General features: G+C 40.9%; 1 protein-coding gene across 2 annotated transcripts in view; it reads right to left on the bottom strand.

Annotated features, from left to right (window-relative positions):
• ST7 (suppression of tumorigenicity 7) overlaps positions 1-14,722 on the bottom strand; it is a 148,395-nt gene that overhangs the window by 61,362 nt on the left and 72,311 nt on the right. The window contains exon 2 of one of the 2 annotated variants that reach the window (XM_080363192.1): positions 9,844-9,875. Coding sequence is in view for 1 of the 2 variants with exons in the window: in XM_080363191.1 (XP_080219317.1) it covers positions 9,844-9,921 (78 nt within the window). In the remaining variant the exon portion in view is untranslated. Of the gene's footprint in view, positions 1-9,843; positions 9,995-14,722 lie in introns of those variants that run through there. The other variant, XM_080363191.1, reaches the window with a different exon arrangement.

Here is a 14,722-nt window from a genome sequence, read left to right on the forward strand (position 1 = left end):
ATTTACACTTGCAAGGAGCGTTCGTTTAAACGGACTTTGGCGAACAGCAGGAGCCCAGGTCGGTGATGTGGCACAGCCCAGGGGATGCTGCTGCAGTCGGGAGGATCCTCCAGCTGCCTCTGCAGCCCAGGCACAGTGAGGAAAAGCAGGTTTGTTTGCTTTTCCAGTAATGCTTCCAAAGGAATTTACTGAGTTTAACTTGAAAAATGTTTAAAATACCAAACAAACTCAAATGAAGCTGAATCCTGTTCGTTTTACCATTTTTTTCCTTCCCCTGACCGAACTGTGGTTTTGTTTTGTTTGGCTGACTTGGGCTGATTCCAAATGAATTTTATTTTCAGGCTTTTGGTTCAGCTAGCAAATCAGAAAAAACAGTTATTTAAAGAGCTCTGCGCGGAAAATCATTCCACAGCCTAAAAGAAGCCCTTACCACTGAAATTATGTGCATATGTATTTGCGGTATTTTTACCAAGAAATGATATTACTGGGGAAAAATACACATATTTCAGGAAACCACATAAACCTGGAAATGCATACTATTTTATAAAATAGGGAAAAGGTTTTGACTATAAAAATTGTAAAGGCAAACACGCTTAGAATGAGTATGTAAAATGAGTGCATTTTGCAGGTGTACTTGAACCATCACCCAAACATCTATAAACTGAAACAAATGTAAATCAACAGGATTTCAAAAAATTTGGCAGTACTTTGTAATATTGTTTACACTAGAAAATTGTGAATGAATGATCTTCGCCCTTTCTCTGTTACTCAGTATCTCCACGTTTTATGCCAGTGCTGAAAGCTTTTACAAAATCTCTACCCCCCAAAAAAAGGTTATTTATTAATTCTTATTAATTCTCACTACAACTAGGCACAATCAGCAGGTTCTAGTGGGCCAGCCAGGAGCCAACCAGCTCTCTTAGGACTCTGCCTGCTGCAGAGATATTCAGGGTGGGTTCCACACTCTGCCTCCCATAGTGTGTCCCACAGGGGTTTTTTTTCAAGTTCTCTTGAGCTCTTTATATAATTGAACGGACTTCTGTCTCCATGGGATTGTCTGTAGACAAGATGTACTTTTTTCTTTTTTTGTGTCCTCCCTTTAAACCGTTCCATAAGGGAAAACCAGAAGATAACCCCTCTGGCACAGTGAGAACATGTTCCTTTCCAAAGGACACTCAAATGCATCCTGCACTGGGGCTTCCCCTAAATTCGGCTGTGTTATTAAAGCATCTGGAGCATCCAGATGGAGGAGGCTGACCCTGGCTGCACTGGGAAGGAGTGGGAATGTAGCTTGTAGCCCCTTGAGACAAGTTCACACAGGAGTACATGGCAGCCCTGGAGACAGCCTGGTCCCCAAAACAATCTAACGGCTCATCTACGAGACGTCAACAAGGAAGAATGGAGCAGTCTGATGAGGAGAAGGCAGAAGGGCTGTGTGAACACATAAAGGTCATGGGCACTTGAGAAGATAAACAGATGGCCACAGAGAAACCAGAACATGAACATAAACACACTCAGATCTTTGTGAACTACATCTCAGGCAAGTCACTGAAAACCCACATAGCCCGTATAGTTCCTCCTTGCATAGGCTGCACGGTGCATTTGTCACTGTAGTCGTTCCATCAGCACATGCTTGCAGCAGTGCCCAGGTGGGAATTACAGGAGCCAGAGATGAGGGAAGTATCACTGAACACTCGCCCTGTGCTGATACACTTCCTGTGGCATGCACCAAAGCCTCCAAATGCTGGAGATGGTGGACAGGGAGCTGGCACAGTGGAGCCAACCTCGGCTTTAGCTGTTCTCATGCTCTTAGGCACACACCACTTTGTAAACAGTTTAGAATTTAAGTGTTGGGTGGGGAAAAATTTAATGAAATATAACAAGGGCAAGTGCAGAGTCTTGCATCTGGGCAAGAACAACCCCAGGCGCTGGTATAAGTCAGGGAATGACCTATTAGAGAGCAGCGTAGGGGAAAAGGACCTGGGGGTCCTGGTGGACAGCAGGATGACCATGAGCCAGCACTGTGCTCTTGTGGCCAAGAAGGCCAATGGCATCCTGGGGTGCATTAGAAGGGGGGTTGTTAGTAGGTCAAGAGAGGTTCTCCTTCCCCTCTACTCTGCCTTGGTGAGACCACACCCAGAATATTGTGTCCAGTTCTGGGCCCCTCAGTTCAAGAAGGACAGGGAACTGTTGGAGAGGGTCCAGCACAGGGCAGTAAAGATGATTAAGGGAGTGGAGCATCTCCCGTATGAGGAAAGGCTGAGGGAGCTGGGGCTCTTCAGCTTGGAGGAGACTGAGGGGTGACCCCAGTCGTGTTTATAAATATATAAAGGGTGAGTGTCACGAGGATGGATCCAGGCTCTTCTTGGTGACAAGAAATGGTAAGACAAGTGGTAATGGATGCAAACTGGAACACAAGAGGTTCCACTTAAATATGAGAAGAAAGTTCTTCGCAGTGAGGGTAACAGAATACTGGAACAGGCTGCCCAGGGGGGTTGTGGAGTCTCCTTCTCTGGAGACATTCAAGACCCGCCTAGACACATTCCTGTGTAGCCATGAGGCTACATCCTGTGTAGCCATGAGATGACTACCTGCTCCGGCAGGGGCATTGGACTAGATGATCTTTTGAGGTCCCTTCCAATCCCTAACGTTCTGTGATTCTGTGATTCTATGCTCTAAGAGAGCATCATAACCTAAGCAGGCGGTGTGTGGCTGACAAGGAGAGAACGGCTGTGCCATAAGATACAGTCACAGATCTGCTGTGAGCATCTGTTTCTATTCTATCTTTGGAAACTTTGAAGCTTGATCAAGGCACAGAAGCCACAGTTCTACCTGTCCAAGGCCTCAGAGGGAGGGGTTATTAGGAATCAAAGATTACAGACTCGCGCTGAGACAAGGAACATTCGGTAAGACTATCCCTGTGATGTAAGTCATGGACTGAAGTACAGCTGCCAGACTGGTCGCTCAAAACCCTTGGCAGTTACTGGCCATACCTAACAAGCTTTGTACTTTCTTTAAAAGAAGAAATAAAATAGATTTTTTCAAAATGTGCGACTAAATTCCTGCTCATTGGTTCAATCATAATCAGCTTTTGGATACAGAGTCAGTAAAACCCAGAGAGGGAGAGTGAGCGGCACAAGGGCATGCTTGAGCCCACTTGACCTGCACAAATGTATACCAGCTGGAAAACTGTCACACTGAATTTCAGTGAAACTGAGGGTGCAAGCAGAAAGTATGGATACATATGTGGTCACTACTACAGTTCAGCAGAGTGACAGGAACTTGCCCCTGTAGACTTACAAATACATTCATTACTTTTTAAAATGGCATTAAAGCTTGTAAGTTGTTTAAGGCAGCTTTGAAAAATATTTGCAATATTGAGTGAATCCAGTGCCAGGAAACATCAGCCAGGTCTCAGTGGATACGCTCTCTTGGAAATTAAAGCCACAAATCATCATCATAATAAGCCTTTGGTTGGAGTGATTTGTTCAGGGTGTATGAGAAGGTAATCTATAATCTGGTACTGAAGTCAAAACAATAAATGACCTTCACAGAATTTTTGCACCTTTTTCAGACAGTGTCAGCTGTTTTGAAACCTGATTTCTATAAATCAAATTTGATTTCTAACTGTACCAGCCAGTTTGAAAGCAAAGTCAACAAGCTTTTGACAGTACAGCAGATGACCTATCATCTGGCGGAATAACAGCTGACTGTAAGGATTAATTCCCCATTGGAAGAGATCTGGATCAGGGAGAAAATTAATCCAAAAGATCATTTCTGCACCACTTCTCAAACAAAAGGCCACTTCATTTCTGTCATATACATACAGCGGGAGGGGAGCTCATCTTCAAAGACCTTGTTCCCTTCACGGCAGTGACAAACTTCTCTGGTTCTTTCTAGTTGGTGCCAGTGCTTTCAAATAGGAACAGGGTCAAACATCTCCAAACTCTCAGCAGATCTTTTAAACCATTATGTTCACAAAGGCCAAGTTAAATCCCTGTTCTGAACATCTTTAGCTTTGCATGTTTAGAAATCCAAATCTGCATTATTTTTTTTTTAAATCTGGTATGGATAATGCTTAATGTAAGTTTATTTGATTTTGGAAAACCCTTGTTGACGATTTCTAGAAATGCATGGTTATGAAAATAAAACCTTGTAGGTGACAAATATATTTGGGTTAAGTAGGAGCTGGTTAATCACTCATAAGTCTTTAATATTTCATTTCAAGCATTTCAGATACTTGGTTTGGATTTTTTTTCCTTTTGCTTCTCTGTGAAGATACTTCTCTTCCCCTGTGCAATGAAAATATTACAGTCATCCTCTTTCTTATCTCTGCTCTCACACACAATCCCAGATCATTCAGTTTCTCTGTGAGGCAACACATCTATTCTGTGTCACTTGGATATCTGATCTTCCTGCCTGTTTTTTCTGAACAGATATTCCATCATAAATGCATCAGTTCACAAGGGATGGTTTTGATGGTGGTTCTCACTGGACGAAGCAGCGATGTCTATCAGCAATTTGAATTATGCTTTCCTGTTTATCATATCTGAGACAGGCATCCTCTCTTACAGTGACCACTTGAGTCTTCAAGAGAACTGACAGATTTTGTTTGCCGGCAACTTCCACAGCTCAGAGTTCTCACTCAGCCTTGTAATGAGGCCTCTGGGTCTCAGAGAAGCAAGATTTGGAGTACTCTTCTAACAGGAGGAGTGATAACAACCAGCCTAATGGATTTAAATGAAACTTACTCTCCTGAAGAACAGGGTAACGACAGCAGAACTTGATGCCATGGTTAAGCCCATTTGATAACTAAAACGGGGCTGCAGCACAGGTTTGGCTGCCTCGATCATCCATGCTGTTTGTTTGCTAGCACACTGTGCCAACTCTGCCAGGCAATGACTGGACATGTTCTAGGGATATCATAGCCCAGAGGCTCTTTCCAGTAGATAGTATGGAAAAGATCATCCTGCTTTGGGAGGCAAGAGTGTTTATCCATATGCATATGACTATACGACGCCACTTGCTTTCAGACACTGGTCTGTTTTATTTAGCTGTTAGGGGCAGCTGGTGACTCAGACCCTCCCATCCTGCCCAGCTTGGTTCTAAGAAAGAGTGTGCCTTGGACCATGCTCTCAGTGTATCCATCTTGAAGGCTACGCAGTCCCTGGATTATATACACCCATTTACCATCCTCTTAGGCTTTGCTCCTGGTTTCAAAATTCCCATTTGTCTTATCTCAAGAAGTCAGCATGAGAAGATAAATGCAGAGCTAGATAGAAGCTTATTCAATATAAACAGCTATTTACTTTTACTTCATCTACCTCTGGAGATACAGAAATAGGAAAGAAAATAATATATTGCCTGGACTAAGCATAGTACTTGTCTCGACAGTGGGTAGACCCCAGCTACCTATGATACCTTTTTCTCCTGCCTGTGGACTGGGTCATAGCCTGCCTTCCTACAGACCCTTCCTCTCTCATCTGCTCTTTGGCAAGTGTTTCCAGTGTCTTAGGTACTCCCTACGCGGATTCTGACCTCCCTGACCTGTCAGCCTCTGCTGAGCAGAGTAGAGACTTTGAACAGTCGCTTTGCAACTGCCAAAGATTGCCCCTGCACAATTGTCAGACTTCTCTGGGGGCTGTGGGAACACCCAGAACTCAGTCACCCTTCTGCCCCGCTGCAGCAGACTACACAAAGGTCATAAAACAAGCAGAAGAGGAAATAATATCTATAGAAAATAAGACAGGTCCTTCTGTTATTCAGGTCCTCTCTCAGACTTTCTGTACTAGCACCATTGGCTACAAAAGGCTGGAACTATATGTACATATACATATATATGTATACACACACTATATATATACATACATATATATATATACATACTATACACATACCCAGGCAGTAGCAGTCAGCCCAGCTGCTCAACACTAGCCAGCGAGTAGACTCAGCACTCATGCTCTACCTCCATAGGCTGGCTTTGTAATTCTTATCTCTGACAGACCTGATATTTGTTCATTGCAGAAAGTTTCTCATAGTGTAGCAGAAAGCCCTTATTATTGTTTCAAATTCTGAAGTAGAATAACGAGGCATTCTTGGTGGAGATTCAAGACTGGGGTTCACTTCTGCCTGTGCTTTGTTAGAACTAAGACTTCATCAGTTTGCAGAGCAAATGCCACCCACATTTGCTAACCAGCTTTCACTCTGGTGATAACTGTATGTTAAATAAGTGGCCTTATTTAGAAATATCAGTGGCATTTACATAGTTCCAGTTCACAGCATTTACTGGATATCAGTTGTATTTCATGACAGTTTTATTACCCTACCTGCGGAAAACCTTATCCTCTCAGACAGCGAATACAACATAGCTCATTGTATTCTGTGAGACAAAACCCTGTTTTTTACTGGATTAAAAGTAACTAACTGTAACCAAGTTTCCAACACAAGACTTCTCATGCAGCTTGGGACTTAATTTGATTCCTATTTTTGATGTCTAAAATAGTGCAATTGTTCATTTTAAACTATGTGCTGTAGTTAAGTAATTATTAAGGAGAATGCCTGAGATGGAAGTCTTTCCTGTGTAGTTCTGAGCTATCCAGAAAAGAAAAAATGTCTGAAATCCTTGCTTCATTTAAGTCACATTACCTACAGCAAGGCCAGAAGTTTACCTAAAGAATGAAAACAAAGTAAGAAACAAAATAAGATGGGAGAGTAGTGTTTTGCAAAGGAGTCACGTAATGTGCAAATGCCCACAGCTGAACTCTGCAGAATCGTTTCATGACCCAAACATAAAATGGGAAAAGCATTCACTTTCCAATTTGTTACTGCACTTCTGAAATGATGGAATTTTCCATCATTTCATAACCTGCAGTGCTGTGATTCCTCCTTCTGATTACAAATTGCAGCCAACTGATAATGGAAAGAAATCTGCCAGACCATATGGTGGAAAATTCCAAGGAATATTAGTACATCTAGTCTGAAAAATACTCCAGTGATGTCGATTTGACAAGAGAGCATTTATTTTAGAAAAGAGTTTCACTTTATACCATTAGCAGGACTAAGAATCCTTTAGAAGTGAAGATGCTTTATAGTGCGACAGATAAGTGGGTGGTAATGTACGCAATTCAGCACGTTACAGGGCCATTGGTAAACAGCAAGATTATTAACAAATAATTAATCTGAAGCACAACTGGGCTAGTGACTGGCTAGCACTACCTCACTAGAGCTTACTCAGCTGTATTTCCTGACACATGGCCTGTTCAACTTGCAGCTTCTTCTTTCCACGACCATGTCTGCTGAGTTCCTTTTCCATCATCCCATGTACAGACTACATGTTCCTCTCAGCGCAAACACAGGTCCCTACAGTCTAGGGTTCCTAGCTGTTACCTGCTTCCCTTCTGCACAGTTAGGACAGTGGCATATGAACAGTGGACAACAACTGATGGCAGTAGTGAAGGTCCACAAAAAAGGGTTTCAATCTTCCTCCAGTCTGTGTCTACACTTCCATCACCTCACTGTTTCTTCGACTTGTTCGTAACAGACTTGATCATACAGCATTCAATGAATTTCTTTGGTTAAGGCTCACACAGTCTAATCTCTTCTTGGAAGGCTTCTGTGGGTGCCCTTTCGCCCTTCTTCATATCACAGTCTTGAATGCTCCTTGCTGCTCCCTTCTTGCACTTTCCATCAAAGTGCAGCACTTACAAATTTCTTGCTTAGAAGTCTCCTACTGAGCTCATTTCTCAGAAATTGCCTTCATGACCACAGTACAAAATGAACTCACATTTGCAATCATACTATACGCAATTTAGTTATACATAATTTAGCCTCTCTTTCAGGGTTTTGTTCCTGTTTGTATTTCCATAGAGCACAAACTGTCTTTTTTCTTGCAACCTCCTCCTCATCTTCACTCTTCAACAACAAATATGGAATTGTGCCTGTGGAACCCATGTTATTTCTCTCATTCCTGCTCATATTGGTGGTCAGGCCTGGCCCTTTTGAATGTTTCTTCTTTCTGAGTGAGAGTACCAAATGTAACATTCAGTATTTTCCTCCCATGCATTTGAGTGAGTTTTGCTGAACTGAATCAAAGTCTGGCTCCTGTACATACTCTGAAAGATCTGCTGATGTCTCTGGAGCTCTGTCCTGTGCTTTGGGGCTCACTCCATACACGGATGATGAATACTCAAGGTGCAGATATTAAGTAATTACCTTCTGCTACAAGGAAACCCCACAGCAAGGCACAGCAGCAGTGCACCTGATGCTTTATACTTGAAATCATCTAAGTGGTGAGTGTCTCACAGGCATTCAGGGATCAAGGATGCCATTTCTTTGTCTACATCAGCTACAGGCAAAGTGGAAGTGATGGATGCAGATTTCCCACACCTAACTGATATAGTTAACTTCGGATCCTCATTGCTTTCAGGTTTCTTTGAGGTCAGCAGATCTGAGACTATGTGAACCAGCCCCATGCAATGTCTGTCTCTTTCCACTTGCCACTATGGTAACTACGCTCCTAAAATTGGTCTCATTTGTTTCCAAATTACACACCTAGTTTGGTATGATGAGGGAGGGTCTGCAGCTTGTATCCAGTAGATTTTAAAAGTATACAACTTGTTTTTAGACAAAGGACCTAAGACTGATTGAACAGACAAGACTACAACAAAGACAAGCTTCCTCTGAGCAGGGAAATTGGAAAGGGAGGTGCTGATCTCTTCTCCCGGGTATTGTGTGGCAGGGTGTGTGGGAATGGCTAAAAGCTGTGCTAGGGGAGGTTTAGACTGGATGCTAGGAAGCTTTTCTTTAGCAAGAGGATGATCAAACACAGGAACAGGCTTCCTAGGGACGTAGTCAATGTCACAAACCTGTCAGTGTTTAAGAGGCGTTTGGATCATGTCCTTAATAACACGCTTTACTTGGTCAGGCAGTTGGACTAAATGATCGTTGTAGGTCCCTTCCAAATGAAATAGTTCTGTTCTGTTCTATTCTATTCTATTCTATTCTATTCTATTCTATTCTATTCTATTCTATTCCTTGTGTAAGTGGAAAGCCAGCTCTTAGCAGTGAGGAAACAACAGCCCAGTATAAGCATAATTCCGTAAGTACACCATGCAGATTCTTAGATTTTTTTACCTCCATTTGTTTCTATGAAGAGATTGACTAAAATCCAGAGCAAATGCTCTGCTTTGGATTCCTGCACTGTGACAGTACTATGATTCACTCCACTGGATCGATTTGCACAATGTAGCCCTCGGGGATTATATATGGGAGGAGGGGTTTTTAAGTGGTTTAAAAATACCCTTCAGACCTTCCAGTGAATAGGCAGATACGTATAGAGAAAGATTTTTAAAGTGAAGATCTGAAATAATTATCCCTTAGAATCTTGACACCAGAACTGGGTTCATTGCTAATACTCTGCTCACTGCTTTTCATTTAATAAGTCCTGCCATAACTTTGTAAAAGGACCACGCTAAGCTGAAATAGTTGGTACCTCTCCTCCTCTTCTTTTTACTGGCCTTTTTATTCGCTAGTACTTGTCAATGGAAATAATTAAACTGCAAGCACTTGGTATGAATTACTATAGGGTTGTCAGTGGGGCACATTGTCCTTCCAGACTTTTTTTTTCAAAGACACATAGCACTGAAACATTTTCTCTTTCTTTCTTTTTTTTTTGTTCTCACATAAAAAGAAGTAAAAATGAAGAAATACAAATTTTACATACTGCAGAAATGTAAGTTAAAAAAAAAACCCAACCAAACACCTACTAATTTGGATGAAACCTGAAATCCCATTCTGGATAACAAAATCAATTTGTAAAGTGATATTAATATATCTAGTACTTACCAAAATAAGTCCCGAGATTAATGAGGAAGTGCCTGTCAGGGCAACATAGAACTTGGGGGTTAATGTGTTCAAAAACATACTCACTGCAAAAGAAAAAAGAGAAAACCATAAGTACAAGCACAGGACATGTTGTCCACATGTGTTCCCTCCTCCTCCCAACCGCTTTCCAACTTCAGATAAATTATTACCTTAATTCTGATAAAAAAGGCAGTTTAAAGAACATCCTGTTCCATCTGTCTAACGTGATAAAGCAGAGCATTAGACTGCCATATGTAGAATTTTGTTTTCACAACCAGAATTTTGTTTTCACAACACAGTCAATCACAAGGCATTGGAAAACTGTTGCACAAGTGTTTGGGTCTCTGCTACTCCAGTCAATGCTCCATTGACACCATGTTCAGGACTCCCTATAATATATGGAAGACATTTTATTATCTGCCTTTGCTACTCCATTGCAGCTGGAAATCCTAGGGGTTGATTTCAATGTCCTGCATTCAACAGTGTCAATGTCCTGTATGATCCTGGTGAAACTATCCGAATAAATTTATAAAGGTCTTCTACTTCACATTACCTTGGTTCCTCACTTACAAAGTAGGAGATAATAGCATTTCCCTAACTAATTTCACTGTGTTAAAGCTGGTGAACCATCCACTGTGACAACAGTGAATAAATGCATAAAACAGATTAGGAAAATATTTAACTGGCTTTCTGGTAATTAGGGGTGAAAATCATGATAGCTGCCCAAATCATCTGGAATGTAGGACAGAAGCAAAGCCAGACAAGCTGCAAGGAATGGCAATTCCATCTGTATGGGCTTCTGGAAATTCAAAGGGCTTTTCTAGTCAACTCATATTTTGGAAGCTGCTGAGAGGATCACCAGGTAGTCGTGCTCAGCTCCTCATAGAAAATCCCTATGGCCTGAAGAGAATAAAATAATGTTTTAATAGGCTTCGACTTACTCTACAGAAGCTACTAGAGAGAAGTGGAGCTCTTCCAGTGAATTCTAGACATTTAAAGAAAACTACATGGAGGGTCCAGAATATCTTCTGTATAAAAACCTACTGGTCTCATCCTTAACCAGTGCCAAAGTATTTCTCATACATATATGCATATATATATTTTTATATACACGCATGTATATATTTGTATACATATGTACATCCATCACCAAAGAGGGAACTGACAAGAATTAGCAGGTACATTTAAAAGGCTTGTAGCAGACTACCAGTCATTTAAAAATGCCGCTAAAAGACCTGGATACATAGGTGGGAGGCCCTCAGTTCATTCTGTTCCCTTTCAAATTGACACTTACTGAAATACAATAATCTGGGACTGAAAAATGAGGAGAAAACAACAACAGCAGGATACAAATCATCAAATATTTGATTAATTTTCGATAACCAGTAAAACAGAAAATTGTTTTCCAGGAATGTGTCACTAAAAGAGATCGAAACCCTGTAATTCAGCTGCTTTGTCTGGGGTTTGGCTGCATATTTTCTGTTATTTTTTTCTTGAAAAAGCCATAAACTGTTAAAATGGAAGTGTCATTTTCTGCTCCACTGGAGTGTATGAAGCACCAAGCTGATATAATAAATAACAAGTTTGCTGGTTTTAAATTCCATCGTACATTTTCTTTCACAAATGAGTTGAATGTCAGATTCTCAGCTAGTGTAAATCAGTATAACATTCCCAATTTTACTGTGTGCAACACAGCTATGCTGATTTATGCTGGCTCTGGCTCAGTACTTGGGATTTCCCCATATATTATTTATTTTTTTTCCTGTTCCCATTCTTTTTTTTTGGTTTATTGTTTTTTGGTTGGTTGTTTTTTTTTTTTTGGTGGTGTTTTGTGTGTGTGCATGAGGGGTTTTTTGGATATTTTTTTAAGAATGTCTAACACCAGCTGACTTTGGAATAGTAGTCCCTGTTTTCTCCAGCCCCAATACCAGCTAAGAAGGAAGAGGAATGGAGAGACTGAAATAGCTTTGGCTTCTACAAACCACCCATGAGTCCTTTAGAAGAAACATTCCTCATTCTGGAATGCAAACGTAAGCTAGAGACATAATCAGACTGTGTCCCTGGGGAAATTTCAGACTGCCAGTGAAATGACTTCCTCTGCTTCGGTCAGGATACTCCTGAGAGAGAATACGCTATGATGGGATATAGATGTTCACATCCCCTGTGGAGCACAGTGCTGCTGCAGTGCCAACAATAACATGAGAAGCCAGGCAGCAGGAGATTTTACAGAGGTGCTTTCTGTTCTGTCCCTCCGGCATCGCTTCACAGCTCATGGAATGCTGGAATTTTTCTATTAAACTGGAAAATTTTCCCACTACTGTGAAGGAAATTTGATTTTCAAAGTTGTGAAGCCACCTAAGGCTTTTGTGTTTTAGAAGATTCCACGTGAGAATATCCACTGAATAAGGATATAGTTTACTTGCTTTAAATACCTGTTGCCTGTTTCACTAAGAAATGCTGCAAAGAGAACAAAGTTTCTTATGAGGTGATGAGGTACTCACTTATCGTTACTGACTGCCATCCATATAGCTCACTTTGGGAAATGCATCCCCATTTGGAAGAGCCCTCTCAACAAATTAGCTCCATGGAGCTCATCGATGGAGTAGAACGAATGAGGCTCTTAAGAAATGCTGTTAGCTCTTCTCTGTCACCACACTTTTACAGACAATGTATACTGATTTACAAACAAACCCTCAGATCTGAGTGGAGACAGGCTTTTATGTATCCGTCATTTCCATCAGTGTTACTGCTTTCTTCTTTGCTTGCATATATAAGGGTGCTCCTTTATGCCCTTTACTATAGGTTGCTCCAATTCTTCACTTTTACAGTTCAATCATGGGAACTGGCAAGGTGAACAGGTACAGCACTGGATGCCTTTAGACTATATGGGTCAGAATCACAGATAAACTGGAATAGCTCAGTAGATTTGCCACAGTTGTGCTCAACTACCAGAGCTGCTTATCTGGATGGTTATGTCCCTAATCATTTTGCCTTCTTCTTCCCACTCATTAAATATAAGAATCTTCTGTACCATTATGAAAACTGTCAACTTCTGCCAGATATTAACCACCCTCCCACTCCCTCTGTCTCCATAAATATTATTAACAAAAGCAAACATTTTCTAATAAGAAACATATCTCTAAAAGCGTAAAATAAGCATTGGAGGATCTGCATTCAGGTTATTTCTATTCTGAAGTCAATTGAGAATTCAGTCATTGTTTCAGTGGAAACTACATCAAGGCCTAGTTCTCATAACATTAACACCCCAAGTAAAAATCAGCCCACTTTGGGGTTATCTGATATGTATTATTATCCAGAAAGGAGTATTTATTTACAGTCAGCATTCTGCCACTGGAGAAATCACTGTCATAGCCAATGTCTACATCCTGTAGAGTATGCAGACTTCCCTCAGGGCGTTGCAGTAAACTAGAACCATTAGATAGTGCTAAATGGCCATCTGCCTACATTTGGATAGCAGTATTTTTCTTCTCTGTTTCGATTTGATGAAATAGCAGGATTGAGGAGCAGAGAGACTTCTGAGAAATAAGAGTTGAAGATACCCACAGAACATGACTGCAGAATATAGAAGCCAAGTAGAATCACCAGAGAAAGGTGGTATTGTTTGCTCTTTCTTCTGAATTCACAGCATGCCAGTGTCTGCCTAATTGTTTCTGTCCACAGAGGGAAGATGGTTTAGTTTTTCAACTTGGACTGTCATCTCTTGTCTATAAACTTGGTAAGACACTAAAAGGGCATCTAATGAGTATCTAGAGAAATAAACTTGCCTAATGTTCCTACAGTGCCTACTAATTTGAATTACTGTTATATCCCAATTATTTCCACAGGCTTTTGATGAGAAATTATTTATTTCAGATGTGTTAATAGAGACAATAGAATACAGTACAGCCTGGGTTTTTTTGAAGAAAACCAGCATGACCCATAAATGCTGTCTAAACAAGCCAAGCATGTCTGCTTGTGAGAGACTCCCAGCCTTACAAATACCCACCCCCATCTTTCTTCCCTTCTCTTTATTGCTTTCATTTTAATCATGCTCGAGTCATCCAGAATAAGCTACTATTTATGTCTCCAAAGGTGCCTCCGTTACATTGGTAAATCATTCCATCCTATCGTATAATATCTACGGAAGGACTTTTATTTCATTGTTAAGTGTGCAGGCTCGCAGAGATGAATTTACATCCAATTCAATCCATGGCAGACAAGCTAAAAAGGCACAGAAGTCATATCTAAAATTCCCTGTTGAGGCTGTTCAAAAGATGTGATTGAAATGCTCTTGAAAGCTGATGCCTTTTCATTCCTGCTATGTATGTTATTCACTGCCAATTCTTGTGATTCATTCTGAACATGGCAATAAACAAGAGAGGAAAATCCAGATATTTTTCAAGTGACAAAATCCTCAAATCATGTAAAATATGTCACTCAAGGTGATAAAGCACTATGTTGCTTTAGAGATTTCTCCAAGGCCTAGAGGTATTTAGATTTCAAGCACGTGAGGAACGACAGCAGGATGGAAATACTGAGGTTAAACTGCTCAAAGTATCGTTGTGCTGCTATATTAGTTAATTACATTAGAAGATCACTAGGGGAGGGAGCATTGCAAACTACCTACTATTCCCACGTGTGGATCTACTAAAATTACAGCCTCATTACCTACCTCTGAATGTGAGGCTCTGTACCTTGCACAGTAAGGTGCAAATAGCAATGTTACATAAATCATATACACAAACAGATTAAGCAAAGGCAAGACTGCATCATTTATGGCACCTCTAAGAGGGAAAATAATTCCCACAACATGCTATCTTAAAATACAGATAAACTTAAATATATGCCAATTACTTAGTAT

The sequence above is a fragment of the Nesoenas mayeri genome (assembly GCF_963082525.1).
Source record: "Nesoenas mayeri genome assembly, chromosome: 1".
Lineage (NCBI taxonomy): Eukaryota > Metazoa > Chordata > Aves > Columbiformes > Columbidae > Nesoenas > Nesoenas mayeri.